Source organism: Palaemon carinicauda, chromosome 24, assembly GCF_036898095.1.
Source record: "Palaemon carinicauda isolate YSFRI2023 chromosome 24, ASM3689809v2, whole genome shotgun sequence".
NCBI lineage: Eukaryota > Metazoa > Arthropoda > Malacostraca > Decapoda > Palaemonidae > Palaemon > Palaemon carinicauda.
Genome location: NC_090748.1, coordinates 11,998,640 through 12,019,907, shown reverse-complemented (window position 1 = coordinate 12,019,907; position 21,268 = coordinate 11,998,640). Strand labels below are relative to the sequence as shown.

At 33.3% G+C, this 21,268-nt stretch overlaps 1 protein-coding gene across 2 annotated transcripts in view; it reads right to left on the bottom strand.

The window, feature by feature from the left end:
• Positions 1-370: 370 nt before the first annotated feature.
• LOC137618083 (uncharacterized) overlaps positions 371-21,268 on the bottom strand; it is an 82,840-nt gene continuing 61,942 nt past the window's right edge. For both annotated transcript variants that reach the window (XM_068348059.1, XM_068348058.1), the window contains exon 8: positions 371-20,226. In XM_068348059.1, the coding sequence (XP_068204160.1) occupies positions 19,574-20,226 (653 nt within the window). In that variant the 3' untranslated portion in view covers positions 371-19,573. The remainder of the gene's footprint in view (positions 20,227-21,268) is intronic.

The window sequence follows — 21,268 nt, the reverse complement described above, 5'->3', positions numbered from 1 at the left end:
AATTTTGAATTTTAACTACCTTTAGAAGCCCCGCATATGGGGTACTTTTCAGTAGTGCTATTAAAAAATGGATAGGGAAGCTCTACGAACACCGTCCATTTAAAAACTAATTGTGTGTGGGCATCCATAGAAGCATTTCTTGCCACGTAACAGTGGCAACCAGTGTCCACTGAAAATTAGCCCACATGCAGGTCCTCTTCAAGATAAAACTGTAATATTGAATTGGTAGTCTTTTAGTCAACTTGAGCATAATCCAATTATACATTTTTATCAAATTTTCTGTGTCAAAATGCAAACTATAAGGTGGCAAAAAAAAAATTTTCTCGACCAATTACACTTGATTATAAGAGGGTGAAATCAAATACAAAAATGACTGCTACACTGGTTTATTTTGCTCAGCTCAGCAAAGGCCACGCCCTTCAGGGGACTTGAGGGCATTTACAGTATCACGCCAGACTTACACTGTCCCTTGCAGGCTCACAGTAGTTCAATGGTTTATATTCTTTGATAAAATTTGGTAAACAACTTACAAATAGTTATTGATATCATTACAGTATGTGTACTTGGCATCTAAACGTGACACAGTGAATAACATTGCATCTGTTACACTATATGCCTTTGTTAATTGGGTGATTGTGTGACCAAATTCTTAAAAATGCAATTAAACAATATACATATTTGTACAGTGGTCATAAAATGCTTTCTAAAGATAAAATCCACGCAAATAGTGATGAATGTTTTACTCAAATGATTTTTTGCTGGAATAAAATAAAATCAGTACTGTCTGTACGTCACTTATTATGACATGCAAGATAACCCTTATTGAAACAAATTTAAGTTTTACTTTTACAGCCCCCAATTTGTTATCCATTATAACCTGACAATAAAATTTAAAGATGGTTACATGTAGCTACAGTAAATGGAAAGACAAATTGTTATGCACTTTCATCGACAAAGATGACTTTATACAAATATGAAATATACTGTATGTCTTGAAAGACTACTTTACCAATTGAATTACAGACTTTGGACACTGGGATCAAAGCATTTGAACCTTAAAAGTTGTTTTACTCTAGGTACAACATACTTCATTTGGTTTTGTTTTCATATTAACAATTCGGACTCAACTTACATTTCTATCACATTATAGTTAATTGGAAAAAAATTACAATGACAGGACACATTACCTCTATGGTAACCCCAAACTAAATAAATATCGATGATATACTAATAGTGCACAAACTACCATACTACTTGTAACTCAATAATCTTATATCTTCACAACCTGGTAATGTTTTAAATCAAAAGATCTTGAATAGCTGTTTACCGTATTCATCCAAAGGTTAAATTATCACAAACCAAACGCTCAATCCACTCCTATCCAATCCCCATCATACAGTCAATTCTTGCGCATACTGTACCACATACTCATAAGGAACTCACGATAATTTTAATGACACAAGATACAACTTGGATGACAAATCACCACAATTCTCTTCTACTTTATCATATAAGATTCCAGGTACATCATGCTATAATAAAAATGCACTGTAGATTTTATCCAGCATTATCAGATCACATTGTAATAGACTGCACATGAATATTATACATTAACAAAAGTATTCTACAACTGACCAATTATTATTACAAAATTTCCTCTTTCAAAAACACACCTGTTAAACCTTTATTCAATTTCTATTTTGATATCCATTAAGTACAACATTAAGTACACTGTCTTTGGGATCTATGAGCAGAGAAAATGGTTAATTGACTATTGACTATTATTTCTTTTAAATGGTCAAATCTTCAATATACCCTTGAATTTGTCAAACCACATTGTTAAAAGTAATGTAATATCAAGATATTTTCCCCATAAACTGCACAATCATAGCATAGATTCATGCAATATATTTCATATTTTGCATAATTCAAATAAGATCACCGGTTACGACTGAATAAATACGATACATCACAGTTCTTCATCTGAATAATGAATTAACCATCTTCACATAGTTTAATACATGTAAAATGACCAGCACTACTGGATTGGCAATGCAAAATATTAGCATCATTATATTTCAAAAAATCCTATTAAAATTACATTGGGATTCAAATACACAATAAAAACTATGACTCACTTGAGTGAATTTGCCACAAGGTATGGTATTGTCAAAATAAACTCAACACAATGAAATAAATAACTGGGCTATTTCCAGAGTTAAACCAAAGTGAAAAGAGCACTGGATGAGTAAAAAGACATTACATGTTATAAGTTTTTAAAACTTATCAAATTGTTAAATCTTAAAATTAGGATGTGAATATTACAGACCTACCAGTAACCAGGCAACTAACTAGATTGGGCAAACACCAGAAACCTGCAATATGTGATACACATTTATATAATACATATTGCATTTTTAAACTGCATATGAAAACTACACTACTCTGTATACTTGATACAGGGAAAGTTATAACTTATTTATGACAAGATTCTATAATAATCTACTTGGCAGTCTTTATTTTTAGAGCACCATTCCTGTTCCAAGTGCTACACAATATAAAGCAAAAATCACAATACCAATCGTCCAAATCGGAAACCTAAACCCTATGGAATACATTGCACAAGGAAATATAATGTTTTTCCACTCAACCAGATAACCCAATAATGTGTTACTGTACTTAAAGAAAAAAAAAGGTAGTCTGCTCAGACTTTTGGCTTTATTTTCAACCTAAGGCAATAAAAATTAAAAATATAAATATATATATATATATTTGAAAACTAAACAATACAGCAAGTAAATTTTTAATAACTACCAATACATACATATCAAAATTCCACCAACAAAATACTTAAATCTGAGATGGAGTGTTTCGTCTATGCAATCTACCTTCCTTTTGCTACACCAGAGATGCCTGGCTTTATAAAATGGAAAAAAGGTCCCACAATGCCTAGAAAACTACATAAAATTAACTATCTGCAGGGTTTAAGATTTTTTGTTTGTATTTTTGTTTTTATATTTTTAATATTACTGATAATACAATGGGGCTTTACAAGCTGCAATTCAAGGGTTTCAATAAACTCTATTATCTTTGTTGTAACAGTTTGGCACGGCTCCATACATTGCATTTTACAAGGATAAATAAACTATGATTATTGTACTACCTGAGATGAACCAAAACCAGACCATTGGGACGCATTATGGCAAGATGAGAGGAGTAGTTTTGTGCGTGGTTAAATGATCAAAAAGGGTAATTTTGCTTTGCCTTTAAAATTGGGTGGTCTATCTGCAGTCAAAGCATCTGTCAAACAAGTAGTTTGATGAAGTAACTCTAATTTTGGCAAATATTTTCCTCAGCATAAAATTTTATAAGCATATCTAAAAGGAATTAAAATCTAATATAAAGAAATACACAGAAACTCGCCAAAAACTATTTTCATAAAAGGATAACAACTCCCAAACATATTTTGATTAAAAGGCTACTAGACTATATATAACAAGCTGCACCTCTCAAGTAAAATTTTGAAAAATAGATGTGACCAGCATCTATAGATATAATTTTTATGGGGGTGGGTAAACTATTTGTTATGCAAGAAATAAAATTGCAAAAAACTACCATATAATGTATTGCATTGTTTATTTATATACTACGAAGTTATGTATAAAAAAAAAAGTCAAAACATTAGCTGCCAGGCTGATAAAGAGTTGATTAACACTTGAACTTCACTTTATTGAGAAATAGATTTGAAGCAGCTCTCGGCATAATCTTTTTAATAGATTTCATCCTAATAACAAAATATGCAAAAGTACAAGCTATCTTTTCTCAAATATTAACTACACAAAGGAAGACAAACCACTTGCACTTGAAACTATAAGAGAAAAGCTAAACAGATTTCTATCCACCTAAAAAAAAACTTGAACTGGATCAACAAGGGTCTTTGAACCGACACAATTAGTATAGTTCTCTACAGAAATTAACAAACTTTGAAATCGCCTATGTTAACACGTGATGTTTTACCTACCACATATTGTAATTGTGATGGTTCCACTAAGATGCCATAACAACAACCACCCATTAATTTTACTTGTCCCTAAATAAACTGTTAAAAATAATTTATTTCAATACTGTACTATCAACAATTTACTGCCCTCCAACATCAAAATATACAGATACATACTGTGTAAACTACAGTATATATATATAATACCTACTGGTATGTTTTGATTTTTATAAAATAGAATGCACCGCACTGTAGATAGAAATGTACTGCAAAAAAAAAAATCATGATAGCTCATCCATATATAAAAGCAATTTCCACAGCCAAATGTAAGTGAAAAAGTTTACCCACTCAAGAGGAATAATTTGTATTTGGTATCCATAGACTGAAAAAAACATAACACCACATAAATATTGTCTCCATATTCCATAATGCCACAGAAAAACACAAGAGAGCTTTTGTCAGCACGAAAGTAAACATTACACAACAGGAAATCACAGACAGTGACTTGTACCAAATGCCACTATGAACGAAAACGAAAATAGAAAGAAAATTATAAGGTCACGATGAAATACAGCAGCCTGCAAACATCATAGCGACAGTGCAAAATCTGGCGTACACCATCAAGATTAGGGGAGGCAGGACTAATGTACCAAACTGTTATATCCAGAAGTTAACTGATCATTACTATCATAATAATTATCACTATCGTGTTCATTAGCCTGTTGTATCTAGATTCTTCATCATCTAATCCCCATCTATAAGAACGTGCCTGCCCAGTCCGCCAAGTTGGCTCCGACAACCTCAGTAGCTGCAAACCGCACGAGAAAAATCACAGATTGGAATACCACACCACTGAAACAAAGCCTTTGAATAACTACTTGTCCAATAGTAACTACCATGAACACATTATTGGCTAAATGGTCAACAAAACTTATACCATCGAAAGAACGCAGCTGAGATACGCCAAAACTTGGTTTCCAAATGTGCTTCAACAAATCAGCTTAATGTGTGTAAGCTTTTTATCTATAAAATTAATTATACCTTAGCCATGCATTAAAAGTACACACGCATAAAACATGGAAGAAATCATCTGTGTTCTTTCACAAAAATTAAATTTGCACTTACTAAACTATCATCTAGCATTCTTCGAGATAAAATACAGCTTCTCAGAAAAATTATCATAAATTATTCAACTTAATTAGAAGCCAGTAGCTGATGGGAAATTAAAAAAAAAAAAAATGCACCATGATAAATTGGGCACAGAAATACTGTAGTCACAGTAACAGTGACAAAATCTTAACAATAAAAAAATTTCTATTGTAATACATAACTAAACATACCGATATAACATTTTAGCAATCTATGGCAAATTTTTCCCGACAAGCGATAAATTGGTACATGACATTACTGTACTTTAAATTTCTACATAAAAGCAACAGACAATTCCCTATGATTCAAGGAATTTGAATCTTGTTAGACACTATAGTCAATTTTCATTTAAAGCTTCTTCAGTGTTAAAAAGCACAGTCTTTATTATTATTGGAGATGAAAGGCAACTATTCCATTAAAGGTAAACGAAGTTCCGTTGTTCAAGGTACAAAAAAATAGAATTAAATTATAAATTGAAACCGAAAAGTATCACAATAAAATCAGCCCTCTCCCCTTGCATAATGCTTGCACAAAGCAATAAGTTGAGACTTTTCCTATAATGTATTATTCATAGGGTAATATAAGTATACAAGATTTGCAACTACTGTTATATTCTATCATTAACGGAAATGCTTGTCCTCAAAAAGAAAAAAATAAACAGTCAGAATGAACAAAAACAGAGAAGCTTCTCTCTTGTAATCTTCTCTGACTTTGAAATGTGTTCAAACAAACCAACAGAGAAAATATAACTGGCTTTACAATGCGTCCACTGAATGCATATCATTTAAGAGTAACACCTAACCATAAGTCAAAAGGGTGCAATAAATGACTTTATTATTACGCGACTAACACTAGTGTTAAGTAATATCATACCTAGACTACAATTTGCACTCTTGAAGCGCTCCAGTACCTACTTCCAAACAATTAAATGTAAATATAAAGACACTGCTACCTTCTCAAAAACTAAAAGTCAAATGTCAGATGCTGAATAGAGTAATATCTAAAATAACATTTGCATCCATAATAATATGATAAAGTTTAGATCATAACAAGGAGCACAAGGAAACCTAATGATAACAGTATTACTTTCCACCTTCGTATATCACACTTCCGTAAGTCAACAAATTAAAGAGTACAAAAAACTAACGTAGTACAATAACATACAACATAGAAAAGGCATCGGGCAGCATAAATTGGACTTGGAACAGCAAATTTCGGGCCTCTATTGCAATAAGATCTTTCAAACTGTGTTGCTAATTTAAGTGTGTCTCAGGTCCATGCTATCAGAGGCTCACTAATGCTGATCATGTAAATATATACTTCCCCCATGCTTTCCCCTTTGTGCACCATAGAAATGATTTCTAAAGCAAATTAATAATAAAAATAATAATAATCAGCATTTCATAAGTATATAACCTGACACCCACAAGAAAGTCATTAATCTTCAGAGCCACATTCAACATATGTATGTTACATCATGTATTTGATTTTCAAATCTCATTATACTTAACTTGAAAACAAATAAAATTTTGCAGATTTCGGCATCACTTATCACCTAATATATACTGTACTCTAAATATGTATACTGTACCAACTATTACAAAGAAAAAATTCAAAATCCCTTAAAATACAAAGTACAGATAACAAGAAAACCAACACAGGTCCATAAGAGTAACCATACATACCTGACAACGGCAAACAATCCTAATCTCCTTACAATCACATGACACTTATCTGACTTAAATAATAAAACTATATTGAGTAAAAGTGGTGACAGTGGTTGATTACTATCGCTGAAAACACTGAAGATCTTAAAAGATGAATGATATGTATTTTGGAACTGTTTATACCTATATTTGTGTATTATATTTCAATACAGTATTAGCAGAATCTGCCAAGCAGATAACGAATCACTTGAACATCAACCCATTTGCAGCATCCAGCAAAATTGTGAAGTGTAACTAGAGTACATCTATAAGGTCTGACGTACAATGTCTATATTATACCTGATCACACCAGAAAGAGCTAGTCTTGAGAACTCTGTGGAATAATAACTAATGCCATTATCTAAAGTGAATGCTTACATTACAAGAAAACACAACTACTATCCTCTACAGAAAGGTTTAGTGAAACAATAAGGAGGAGATGTGCACTGCCACACACTTCAGGATCAAAATTACTCTCCAAAACTTTTGAGTATAATAGGTTATACTAAAACTGGAAGATTTCCAAAGACACGATTACACCTTTGAATTTTTAATTCTTCTCCTATAATGTACCAGTAAATATAAATTACTTTCCCTGCCAACAGCAAAGGAGGCAGACGACCCCAGATATGGTGTATTTTGTGGGAAGACCTACAATCCAAAAATCCTATAAAAGGGGAAATCGAAGAAGAAATGGTTGACATGAACAATCAATACATCCACAATGACACATGACACCAATAACAGCAAATCTTTGGTATCCTTTTCGATACATCATCATAAATAAGGTGACAGGCCATATCCCTTATTAGATCTGCAATAAGGCTCATCCTGCAATGTATGTGTGGGCCCTTGAGTGTTAGGTAGCATGGGTAACTCAGCTGCTAAGTGCCTCAATATGCAACTCTATGTCGTTTTGGAGTGTAGGAGGCGGCACACATCCCTATGTGCCAAGGGCTACCGACACTTCACAAACAAGGCCACAAGTAAGTGTAATAGGGAAAGCGGCCACTGTAGTAAGGAACTAGCAAGCATATTAACATTATTAACATCATCCACAAATTCAAACTTTCATATCAAACATAAAAACCCTTAATCATTAATATATACTGAATCTTGAATTCCCATAGTGTATATATTATAAACATCATTATAATTATCATTATCATCATCACCAGAATATGATGGGGTTAATTTTATTATATCTGTTTCTCTCATGGACTTACACGCAGTAATGGATTGCAAGAAACTGACCAGTTGAGGACTATTACAGAGGTCCTTTGTCAACATAGTAACAGTATTTAATATTTTTTTACATCTACTGGGGGAGGAAAAAGGTAGCAATTCCTAGAAAAAATGAAGCTCCAAAGAATGGCATCTAATCTAACCTTTGTTATTTGGTATAATGAGGTTATATACTGCTTGACAATAAAAGAAAGCATGACTATGATAATAAGCTGGGCGTGCTGAAAATTAAACTTAAATGACCTCTTTGAATTACAAGAGCTTTGTAAAGCTTACTGAAGTCAACTCGTTCCATCATGAGGCTTTTAAAACCAAGACAGTATAAATAATACATTTCGTTAAACCATTTTTGTAAGTTTTGAATCTTCTTATCTTTGATAGTGAAGTTCATCTTCAATGGACGGTAAAGCAGTGAATTTGAGTTAGCATATGGAAAAGAGCAGTGATATCTGTACTTCTTACAGGAGAAATACTCGTGACGTAGTGCAGTGAACGACAATAAAGAGGCAGCACCATCTCAGGTGTAAATGTACTGGATATGCAAAATATGCTATACTACTAATCAGTAATATTCCTTTTTCCATCAAATAATGTCATATCCGCTCCTGCATAGAAAAGACCTGAATATTCCTGTAGTATTCATATAATGCCAGCATGAAATATTGAACAGAAGTGAAAAAACTCAAAAGTTTTACTATCAAGTAAGATTGAAGAAAAACTAAACTTTTACTACTGGGTAAGATTCAGACTACAATAGTATTAAAAATCACCCAGAGAGGGGCTAGTCACCAAGGATTTTCCAACAAATGAGTAAATGGGTTAGTGTTCATGGTCATTAATAACCAACCAACTAGGAACAGTAGACAAAGAGATGATCGTCGCAACACCCTTAAATGTAATGCCAGTCTAAATTCACTGGCATTTTAGGATTCCAAAATCTGCCAAAATAAAACTACAATATTCCTTTCTATTGGTCAGCTTTGTAAGGGAAAGAGTCCTGTTTTCAGTAGCTCAATTAATAACTTAAAGCTGCCATTCAACTTTCTAAACTTACACTAACTTAAATGAGCATAAAGCATCCTCCATGTATAAAAGATAATGTGTATCTCCAAAATACAGTTCTAATAATATGAAGAGTAGCAAATCCTATTTTGTCTATGAGGTCAAAACCTGCACAGCAAAATCTTCCCCCCTCCCCTCCCCTGAATTTGAACTGCACACACCCAAGGCAAAAAAGTTGTTTAAAAAATTTCTATCAATGACTATTTTTGCACAAGCATGGTATAAACCATCAATTTACATTTCACCTAAACTTAAACAGAGCTACCGGTACATCACAATGTTCTGTGCAAAATATAAAAAACACCTCTGTAAACTAACTACTGGCACCATCCACATTTGGAAACTGTAAAAATGATTACATCCTCTAAGGTCATAATTTACAAAAGACAGTATAAAAAGTCTTGACAGTGAAATTGGCCTTTGGAATAGTTTTTCTTGACACATTATACCAACAAGTACTATTAAAATGATCATCAGCCTCAAAGCGAGCTGTATTAAATCTTCACTCTAAAACATGCTCTTAGAATAGCTCCCATCATCTACATGAAATGCAACTAACTCCATAATTTTACACTGAGATTTGAGATCAAAGTAGAATGAAACATCCCAAAAGAATTAAAACATCATAATCTCAAAAAGAATTTATGCTTGGTAACCTACTGGCTTTGCTGTTTCCTTATATATCTTCATTTTTCTTTCTCCAAGTTTTGAAAACCTTTAAAATTACAAGCAAAGATCTTTCATGACATTCACTTAAAATATACTTCTATAGTTGATTATTTCAGTATACTGTACTGTATAAATCCCATTCACACAAACTCAACAAAAATATCCAAATACATTCCACCCGTTGTTATAATGCAAGAAACATACAACCCTGTACTGAAATCTCATATTATCATGTAAAATAAAATATATTCTTTATTCAGCAATCACTGCAGAAGCCATTAAGCCCCTTGAGTACATTATGGCATTAGTATAAAATAAAGTACTAATAATAAGGGTACTGGTGTAGAACTGAAGTGAGTGGCAGACTACTGCCAATCACTAATCGTAAGTGATTCCATAAGGGACATGACATTACTTGATAATAAAAAGTAACCTCATTTAAATATCATTCAGAAAATTTTCATTAAATTACACTGTATATAATACATAGATATGTTATAAATTTTTTTTTTAACTTTTTATTTATATTTTTGATGTCCTACTTCCTACAAATCATGAAGCTTTGGAGATGGTGCTTCCTATCAACAAGTAAGAAAACTGTCACAACCATAGCATTCCAGGCCAGATAACTATATGGCTCCCAATAAATGAATCATTTCCTACTACAATACTTTATTACAATGCCTATCACTGGTAACCCTGATGACTTAGTGTGTTTCACAGAGGTTCCCGTTACCTTGAGAACAAAATTAGCAGAGGAAAATTAAACTGTATGAAAAAAAAAAATACTACTGAATACCAGTTTACAATGAGTAATCCATCTTTGGTCCCAAATAATTTTCTATTATAGTTATATGATAGATTTGCTGGAAGAAATACACATACTTCAAAGAGGGAACAATTATCTTTTTTAAAACCTTTATCATTTCTGTGGTCTAAGTACCAATTAAGTATAACTGCATCAAATGCCATCAAAAACATTTTTAAGTGAAATGTCATATTTGGTTTTATATAAATTCTATGCATATTTGTATACTGTATAGACATACAAGCAAACACATTTATGAAGTACTTGTGGATAAGAACACCATAATTATGTCTGAGTACGAACATACAAATGAATGAATGTAAGTATATGTGTACATAAATTTGAACAAATACAGTATACTGAATATACATACAATTTTATACGCATACATGCAAATACATTACGTTCCTTTTTCTGAAATCTACCTCCATTTAAAAATGGTATAAGAACTATATCAAAACTGCTCTTATCATATCCAAATACATAATCAATAAAAAGACTGAGCACCAAAATAACTTATATTAGAAATGCCAAACAGCTGCAGTACAGTAAATCCTCTTATCACAATTCATTTTACCCATCATTACACCATGTAGGGTCATGCAAAATAATAAACGCAACTGCTTCGCAACACCAACTTGAGCCTTGCACTATAGGTAGTAGCTGTTGTAGTAGTGGTTGATTATTGGAGGGAAATAGGAAAGTGAGGCAGATACAGAGAGATCCCATGACCTTTGATGAACAAATCTATAATTAACCACCTATTATTGATCACACAGGAAAATAAGACAAAATTAATCTAACAGACTAAGAAATACAGAATTCAACTTTTCAAGTAACTTTTTTGTGTGTGTGCATTACAATATTTGTGGTAGTTTATTGGTCGTGGGGAGAGGGATATAGGGAGCTGCATATTTCAGTATCTGGCCTGAAAACAAATAATGCACAAGTGCTTCTAGTGCTGGTACAACAATATAAGACCAACAGTGCTTACCACAAGGGATGACGGTAAATCTAATAACAAAAATAAAATGCTGGCTCTTGCAAAAATTATACAAGAAATCTCAAAAAGGACATTCCAATCTAAACTACACAGATCAGTAATGCATATTAATTCTTTTTTGGCCATGTAAGACAGGCAATAACGACATAAATATCTTTGAGCAATTCGTGCATACACCCTAATTTGGGGCTAAAAATACTACCAACGACAGGAGTCAGCTAGGAAGATGACATTCCACTCAGATTTACAAGATCTTGTTTTTAAACAATACTTCTAGGGTCAGTGCCTTAGTGCACAATGTTCACTATAATTTTTCATAAATATAATAATAATAATAATAATTAGTACCCATCTGACATGTATCTACGTGGACCAAGGTTGATTGTCATGCTTACGACTCCCCAATGACAATAAAATGCTAACCCAGGGTGGCTTTAAGGAAGAGATACACTAACTATGGTACTGTTTAATACACCTTAAAGACCCCACATTTTGGTCCATCCAGAGAACCAGCGATGAAAAAGTTACCTATATATTGTCATGTTCAGTGTCACACATCAGCATATTGCGTATCCTAAATAGCATATTATACAAGATATGATAAATATTCATAAAGATAGTAATACTTACTTATGGCAAAATAATAACAATAATTTAAATATCCTATATACATACTAATGGACCTGATTTACCCAGTGCTCCCTAAACCCACGCGAGTATACGCTGGGGGGCGACATCATTGGAGGTAAAGATTATTATTATGAGTATCGTTATATCCTCAGTCCAATCACATACACACAAACACATAACTGACCAAAGCATTCATAGAACTGGAACCCTACAGAATAACTAGCAACACACCTTACACCCTATTTATGCTGATCCAGTAAAGGCAAACTTCAAATGCGCATGAAATCAGCGAGCGCGTCAGGCCACTATTCACAATTACTACTAGCTGCATACCAAACGCAAGGCAGTATTACATGAAAAGCTATAATGGAAATGAGTATACAAAAAATAGGGAAAACATATCTTAAAGCTACTTCAAATGAAAAAACTGACCCATCTCCCTAAGTCTTAGAAGCAAAACCATTTTTCTAAACTTTTCTACTATTTGTGTCAATTAATGCACCTACAGAAAAAAAAACTCTAAAATATAAAATTGTAGTAACATTTTCTAGTAATACTTAAATCTTCTCATCTAAGCCTACAAAGGGCCCTCAAAACATTGACTAAAATCAGTTACTTGTAAAATTAGGCTTCACCAATAATGAATACGAATACATTTATAATTTCATTCACCCCCTTGCTTGATCTACAGCCACATAACAACTTTCGTCCTTCCTCTACGGAAACCCACGACTATTTGGCCCGTCAACATATTCAGTGCTTAATATAACATTTCATCCTAGCTTTATTCCTAAGCCTTGGTCTCATCTTGTCTGTTATTAGTCAGCGCAAACACAGTAATGTACAAACATTCAAACACCAATGTGCAATACATCAATATACTCCACTGCATGAAGAATTTGCAAGGAAGGCATCAACACTTGCAAAATTCATTGCTATTGCTTTGAACGTAAAAATTCATCATAGAACAGGGGATGTCAACTTGGCTCATACAAACTAATAACTAATAATTGGAATTAGGACAATCATTTTTTTATAATTGTTCATTAAAGCAGTTAACCGGGTTGGTTCCAAAAATCTTGCATACCTAAGCAAATTACTAAAATAACTCCTCATCAACACAAAAGCTAATTTACGCTCCTTTCCTTCTCCGGGGAAAAGTTACAATCTATTTGATTGATAAGATTATTTATGCAATTTAAAAGTCTGATTTGACAATGCTGCCTCAAAGGTTTACTTCTCATGAGAATTAATGCCTTTATTCATCTACTTCAGTCAATCATAATACTGAACTATATATCCAGAGCGTAATACAAAAGTTAAATACTTTTTAATTCATGATTTACGATAATCACTGTCATACAGTATAGTCTTGGTATTGTACGATTAATATTTTTCCTGATATACATGTAAAATTAGACAAATCTTTAAAAATCAAACAATTAGATTTAACCACTTTTCATTTAACAAGTTTTTAATGGAATATACAGTAATGAGAAACTCTACTAACCTCAAATCTAAACTTTCTAATAAGATATTATTTGTTTCCAGTCAGACTCAAATAAAGATAAAATCGAAAATAAATTAGCAATAAATGATCTCCAGAATATATAATCCTACAATGAGAATGCAAGAAAATTAATTTACCAGAAAAAAAAAAGAAAATTCATAAATATACCGTATATAAGATGACTTGCGTATGTAATCATGAGCGCAACGTAGAAGGTAACTTAAGACTTTTCATGTTAATGACGGCATATGTCATGTTGACTAAATAACATCACTAAACATTATTGTAAAAAATTTACATCTGAAAAAATCACAAGCACACAATTGTAGGAAAACAAACCTTCCATTCACAAGCAATTCTTGCACCCTCTACCAAAGGAGAAGGGAAGGACATCACCTCAAGATCTTCCATTATATGGTTTCATGCAGCTGGTATATTCTACTAAATGACCTATAATTTACCAGTTAACCGAATAATTCAATTAAAATTAAAGATGCGTGTCTCATAACTCTTAACAATCCCCCATAGAAAGTAGAAAGCATTTCTTCACTTTAAAATTGATATCTCGTGCAAAAGAAAGCAACAGTTCCTTACATAACCAAAAGGGAGGAAACTACTTATCGTCAACCCCTTGATGTCGACCCCCCATAAACTGTGAGCAATCTTAACACTTAGTTACTCGGAAACATCTTCAAAAACTTCTAAACGTCAGTGACTAATCAGTGCTCATAAAGTCAAGTCACAGTGCAATTCCACCACTGTAGAAATACTTTTTTAATATCATTTATATATTCCATATAGTACTCCACTTGGGAGAGAGAGACAGAGTAGGAGGCAGGAAACTAATACAATAATAATAATAATAATCAGCAGGGATGCATCTCAAAGGGAGGCACTTTAAATTGCCCTGTGAACTTGGCCATAAGTTTAATATATAATGCTAATTTTAAGACCTTGAGGTAAATAGCAGTTAACACTAGCGAAACAAAAATTGTGATATATTGCCAACGCTATACTTGGATTATTACAATCACTCACGCAGCACAAGATTCCAAGGAGCAAACAAAGACCCTGAGATTGTGCTGGTCCACCCACCCATTAGACGGCCATAAACCTACAAAGAGAAGTCATCGTGTAACCACCAACTTAGGGAGCCCCAAGTCGTAACCGGGATTAGCTATAACAATACCTTATTCTCTCAACATTTTACTTTAAGCACAACAATGTAATTCTCTTTATGACCATGACTCTTTGGTGATTACAAAATAACTGCTCCCTATATACTGGCTTCAGAGTTTGTGTCAAAATCTATACAGAATACCTATAAATCTTACAAGTTTTAGGATTCCAACCATCAACATTCAGTTATAGATCTTCAGACACTTTCTGAAAACTGAACTGTAACAACTAGAACATTTTCAAACTTATAACACTACAATCAAATAAGGTTTGGAAATAAACTTGCCTAGATAAATTACTAAAATTTGCTTGTAGGGATATTATTTATGCTATGACTCTGCTTTTAAATATAAATATTATGCTCCCTTTTCCACATATATATATATACATACTGTATATATTGCATATACACATACATATATATGCTTGACAAACTGACAATTGATTTCCAAAAACCAAAATTGGCGATTTTGTAGTCATCCCACTACAGATCACAGAAAATGTTGGCACCAGCAAACCAACTTAAAAAAATTACCAGTATCAAAACTTTCACTGATTGTGTCACATGATGCATAAAACAGCCTATACATAATAAAATACCTAAGCATTTATGGTTATCAGTCACCACAGTAGATAACCTGATATTCTCTTTGTACAAAATACTAGGCATTGCCACAGAAACAATTTATTTTAAATCAAATGTGCTAAGTTTCATACTAGAATAAATAAATCAGAGAAACAAAGTACAAAACTTTACTTATAACTACGACCAACTGGCCTTTAAGAGAATATACCTTAGCACATCAACATTTCATAATTTTAAAAAATTCATTCTAGGGTGAGGCACAGAATGCAACATAAGACACCACATGCAACTTTTAAGTTCACTCAAGTGAGCTGTACTGTGGAAAAATCATAATTCAGGCAATAGAGCAAGATTGTATATCCATTTTAAGATTAAACTAATTAATCATCAAAGCATCGTTAGTGCAATGACTGACAACCAATTATATCAAGTTGCCATGTGGTGCCTCAGTCACAAGTTATCCAACAATGAACCAGCAGGAACTGGGTCTAGGTTCCCCTGTAGTGGTCAATAAATTTTTTCACATTTTTGTGAACTCATCAAGGGAATGAAAAGGCACAAAAACCTACTACACTAAAGACAACAGTTCCAAATACTATGGAGGTATAAGCACATAAAAACAACAGCTGGTAAATGCATCCAGTTTCAAAAATTTAAACCCCCATCAAAAGAGCATCCACTTATATTAACAACCTTGGGAAAATAAAATAAAAAATAAACAAATAAAAAGTGGGCTTACTCCAAGAATAGTACCTAAACAGTTCATCCTCCAGGCTTACTTGGAGCAACAAAGAGAGAGAGAGAGAGAGAGAGAGAGAGAGAGAGAGAGAGAGAGAGAGAGAGAGAGAGACTTCAATATTAATATGTGAGAGAGAGGAGAGAGAGAAAGAGACTTCAATATTAATATGTGAGAGAGACAGAGACAGACTTCAATATCAATAGTTCCTTTATTCAACTTTCTTGTCATTGGCATTTTATTGCACCAAGTAAAATAACTGTATGGAGGAATACAAAAGAAAAAAATATCCTCAGAAGAAAATCATCCTGTAATAGACTAGAACATCAATAAACAGCACAAAGATCAACCTACTTTGGCTTTTCCGATTTCCGCAAAGCCCATAGAATTCAGATCATACAAAAGCCAAAAATTAAAAATAATATATATTTATATATATTCATAAATATACTTTTTATATATACTGTATAACTGAAAGATTTCAAGACAGAAAATTATAGAGGACATCCATAAAGGTATGATAATATAATAGAGAACAGTACGAACTCGTTAAAGGAGCTAGAGTAGAATTGGCACGTTCTCTCACATGGAACAACAGTTAATATTGATTCATCGCACACGAGCAATGCATGCTTTGTTTAAATAAGAAAGGAATTATCATTAAGATCACCAAGCTTCTTCATGACACATCACTGGGTTAATGAGTACTGTACTTGAAATGCAACCATAACATATCACTGGTTGAAATGGCTGAAGGAAGCAACAATGGGGACATCCAAAAGCATATTCAACCAATAAAATTCAATGAATTCCTTAATTCAATACTTTTCTTTCTGCATAAACATGAAGTGGTGTTAAAAATACGAGTAGCACTCACTTGTTCCTTGTTTAAGTTGCTCTTTCAGAGATTAGCTCCATTATTGTAGGATTAATTAGTAATACAGAAATCACATTACCATGCAATAGTTATCACAGTAAGTTTAAGCTACAACCCTTTCCGAAGAAGCCTAGTTTGCTCGTCCCCAGCAAGAACCCCAGCACTCTCAAACTTGAGAATCATCCAAAAAGGAGTTGATTACGGACAGCTTCAAACATATTTTCTCTAAAAGCTATTACTTTTGAGTATTTCTTGATGCAAATCTTCAAGTTCATTGATTACGAAACTAATGAATTTCATAAATAATTGTACTGTCCCTCCAGACAAATAGATAACAAACAGACAGTGCTATATACTAGTTCAACACTTTTACATCTAGCTACATGCTATTAAACTTTAGTTATAATACATTCAATTAATCAGCTTTGATACCAATGCTAGTATTTGTTACAATTGGAATGACCCACAGTAAGGTAAATTAGATATCAAAGTTTCACATTCATCAAGAGTATTAACTTCTGAGAAGTGCTGAGATCTGCTGAGACTGATCTGAGCTTAGTTATTGCTGCAACACTGCCAAAGCTTCCTGTTGACTATACTTTACACTATACGAGTGATAAAAATATATAAGATAACAGGTCTGTGGACACCATTCTAGAATAGTTCATGCCATCAAGTCTACACTTTCAATTACATCCAAAACTCCCATAGATAATGAGTGTGTCTGGTCCACAGACCAACGGGAAGTCCCCATAAATGTGTTTCAGTGTGCCCTAAAGGGTGGTGGAGTCTTCTGCCCAGCCCAACAAGAAAATCTTTAAAAGTTACTTTGTATTGAATTAAAATACTAAAAATAAAATATATTCCCAGAGGTGATAAACTAGATAATCTATGCTATAATAAAAAATTTACCCTTAACGGCATGATTAATCTGGCAATTCCTTCTTGTATGGATACTTTAACTTGAAAGTAATTTGTCTTAAATGCTTTTAAGATTACTTTCCTTTACATGTCAAGCCAGACAAAATGGCAATATAATTAAAATAAATAAACATGCTAGTCACAAGTAGATTTTTTCCTTACAATATTACCCTTAAACAAACTAAAATAGTTACAATGAAGATTACATTTCTAAAATTATTACCACAATATTTCCTAAAAACTTCTTAACCATTAATCCTGTTGTTGAAAGGCTGGGCAGAACTAAACTATTTTCAGGGTAAGAATTAACTCCATAAATGTGCTTCTACCCATTCATGAACCTAACACTTATTACAAACATGTGCCTGTGTGAGTATGTGTGTGTGTCAATGAATGTACACATATGTACTACAACTTTGTGTAAATAGGAAAATATGTATGTTAAAGGATGTCTGTACTTAGGTACATATCTATGAATGAAAATACTGTATATAACATATGAGTAACTGCATACATTACAGCTGTTCTCAGCAACTGTATACAAATACTAATATAAATACATACACATTCATACATATACACTAAATAGGTAAATATTTTCATCTATAATGGAATGGCATGATTTTTCTTTGTTGTGATATGCAATACTTTTTTCTTGAACCAAATATAAAACATTTTAGTATTAATATTAAGTTTTCATTAATGAGGGACATCAGATTTAAGACACTGGACATGTCTTAACGACTGGGTTTCTGTCTAGTTGAGCGGTCACTAACTGCAAATAGTATTTCTTAAAACCACCAACTGCTAGACAAGTCTTTGGTAGCAAACAGGAATTGCTCCCACAACTGCCAGCATCAAAATATCTAATGACATCTTTTTCTGTGGTCAAGAAGTCAATACACAAAGTGTCATTGCTGAAAATTTTTAGCCTAATAGCAATATTTAGAATGGAAAAAATCATACCATATCCACATTCCAAGCAACACACAAACTATATCATCATCCTCGCCAGACACTGGCAAAATAACCTTTGAATTAACCTTCATTCTAATTTTAATACATCACAAATGGAATACAAAACATTTTAAGAATACCCTTTTAAATGAAGCACAAAGTGTTAAGTGCAGGTCCTGGGTGATGAAAATTAGGCTTTGGTCACATTTCATTCAAAAATTGATACAACTGCTCCTTAGTCATTTGACCTGACAACTATGCAACCCTAGTTCAAAAGATATTTAAATCTTTCTTGTTATAGAGCTTCTTACAATACTAAATTATGTCCTGAATTCTATTAACAGTTTGATTTGAAAATAATTTGATTGACGTACCACTTAATGTATCAGTGTATTCTGTTTCACCAGATAAACATCAAATTACTTTCTCCATATGTCTTAAGACCTACATACATTGCATAAGGATATCTTTCCATTTGTGAATTCCTCTAATTTGTTCATACTGAAACCCTTTTACTCCTCTCAACCACAATAAATTACTTATCTGCAGGTGATGGAGGGGGGGTTGAGGAAGTAGTGGAGGCAGGTTCCACCACTGACACAGAAGCTGGGTTCAACCCAGAGGACGATAATGATGACACAGCCTTCCCTCCAGTAGAAAGAAACCTCCCAGGTGCTGATGCTGCAATAGGTGAAGGCGAAGTTTCTTTCATCACAGAAGCCACTGGTGTAGTTGTAGTGTTAACAGTGGTTGGTGATGTAACACCAACACTCTTGCCACACATGGCACTAGTTAAGGATGTTGTGCTTGATGAAAAAGATACTGATGAAGCTGAAGTTGGTGAGGAGGAGGAGGAGGAGGAGGTAGGAGAGGATGAGATTGAGATTGAGGATGAGGAAGTAGTGGAAGAAGAGCAAGTAGAGTTAGGAGTGGTAGCTACAGAGGCTGATGAAACTGATGCACTGGAAGGTGATGACCGTGAAGGATCAGCATTCAATGTAGGGGATGATGAGGACACTCCTGGGGAATGCGAGCCTGGAAGAAACTGTGGTGGAAGTGTTGCCGCTGTTGCCAAGGAAGGCTCAACACTTAAATGGGTAGTTAGTGTTAAAGCACAGAACATTGCCGTGCGAGCTCCTCGACTAGCACTAACCAGTCCTCCCATAGCAGCCGCAAGGGCCAACAGATCTGAATGAAAAGAAAAAAAAAACACTTCATACTTTCATGTTACACTTATACAAAATTTTTTTATTTATATTAAAATGAACAAAAACCAATGTGAAATCTAAGTTTCTACTACAGACAAAAAGAAAGTTGTTGTTCATCACGCAGGTCCTTCCTCTATCTCCAACAGAAGTATCTCTGTTACCTAAAATAAATGATTAATTTACTATTCAAGTGAGCAACAGGCAATACTTATAAATACCTGTACATGAATCAGACTGGTTGAGTTTTATTTCTAACAAGTCACTTAAACCAAAATCAAATTCAAATCTTGACAGCCAGAGAATTTATCTTCAATATAACTAGAAATAACACCTTTTATAGAATCTGCAAAGAGGAGGATTTCAAGAACACTTCCTACTTCATTAGCCAAAAACAGCATTTCTTTAGTTAACAGGCTAGCAAACCATGCATTTCAAGGTTTTTGTTTATAAGCAGTAATGATGGATTCAAGGCAAGAAATTAAATCGTAATCTATAACAAGATTATGTAATTGATTAGTCTTATACAAATCAGAATGTCTTTGGGTATAGAATGCTTCAATACTAAAAGAGAACTGGAATTACCAGACTTACTTTATATTTAAGATAAGTGAGGGGTGTAAATAGACTTGGAAATGCTATCTCCTAAGACACTGAAGAATAAGCAGCATCAGAACTTTCCTTAAACAACTTTAGATAATTTTCAGCAATAAGCTTACACAAGATTTTAAAGGGAGATACCTCATTCCTCAGTGTCTTCCTCTCCTCTGTGTTTTGTTCAACCTCACCTCCCTGTTCTGAGGGATGTTCCAAGACATTACTTACCAGTTTTCCAGTTTGTATACATTTTGGCACGTTAGTTACAGCACATATGTTTATCAAGTGGCTCATTTCAGCAGTAGTAGTACTAGTGCCTACATTTACAGTGTTAAGAGTTACCCCTTGACGAGCTAGTGGCCAAGTTTACAAACCATCTGAAACATGATCCGACCAATCAACCTAAGCTAAAACTTTATCAGACGCAT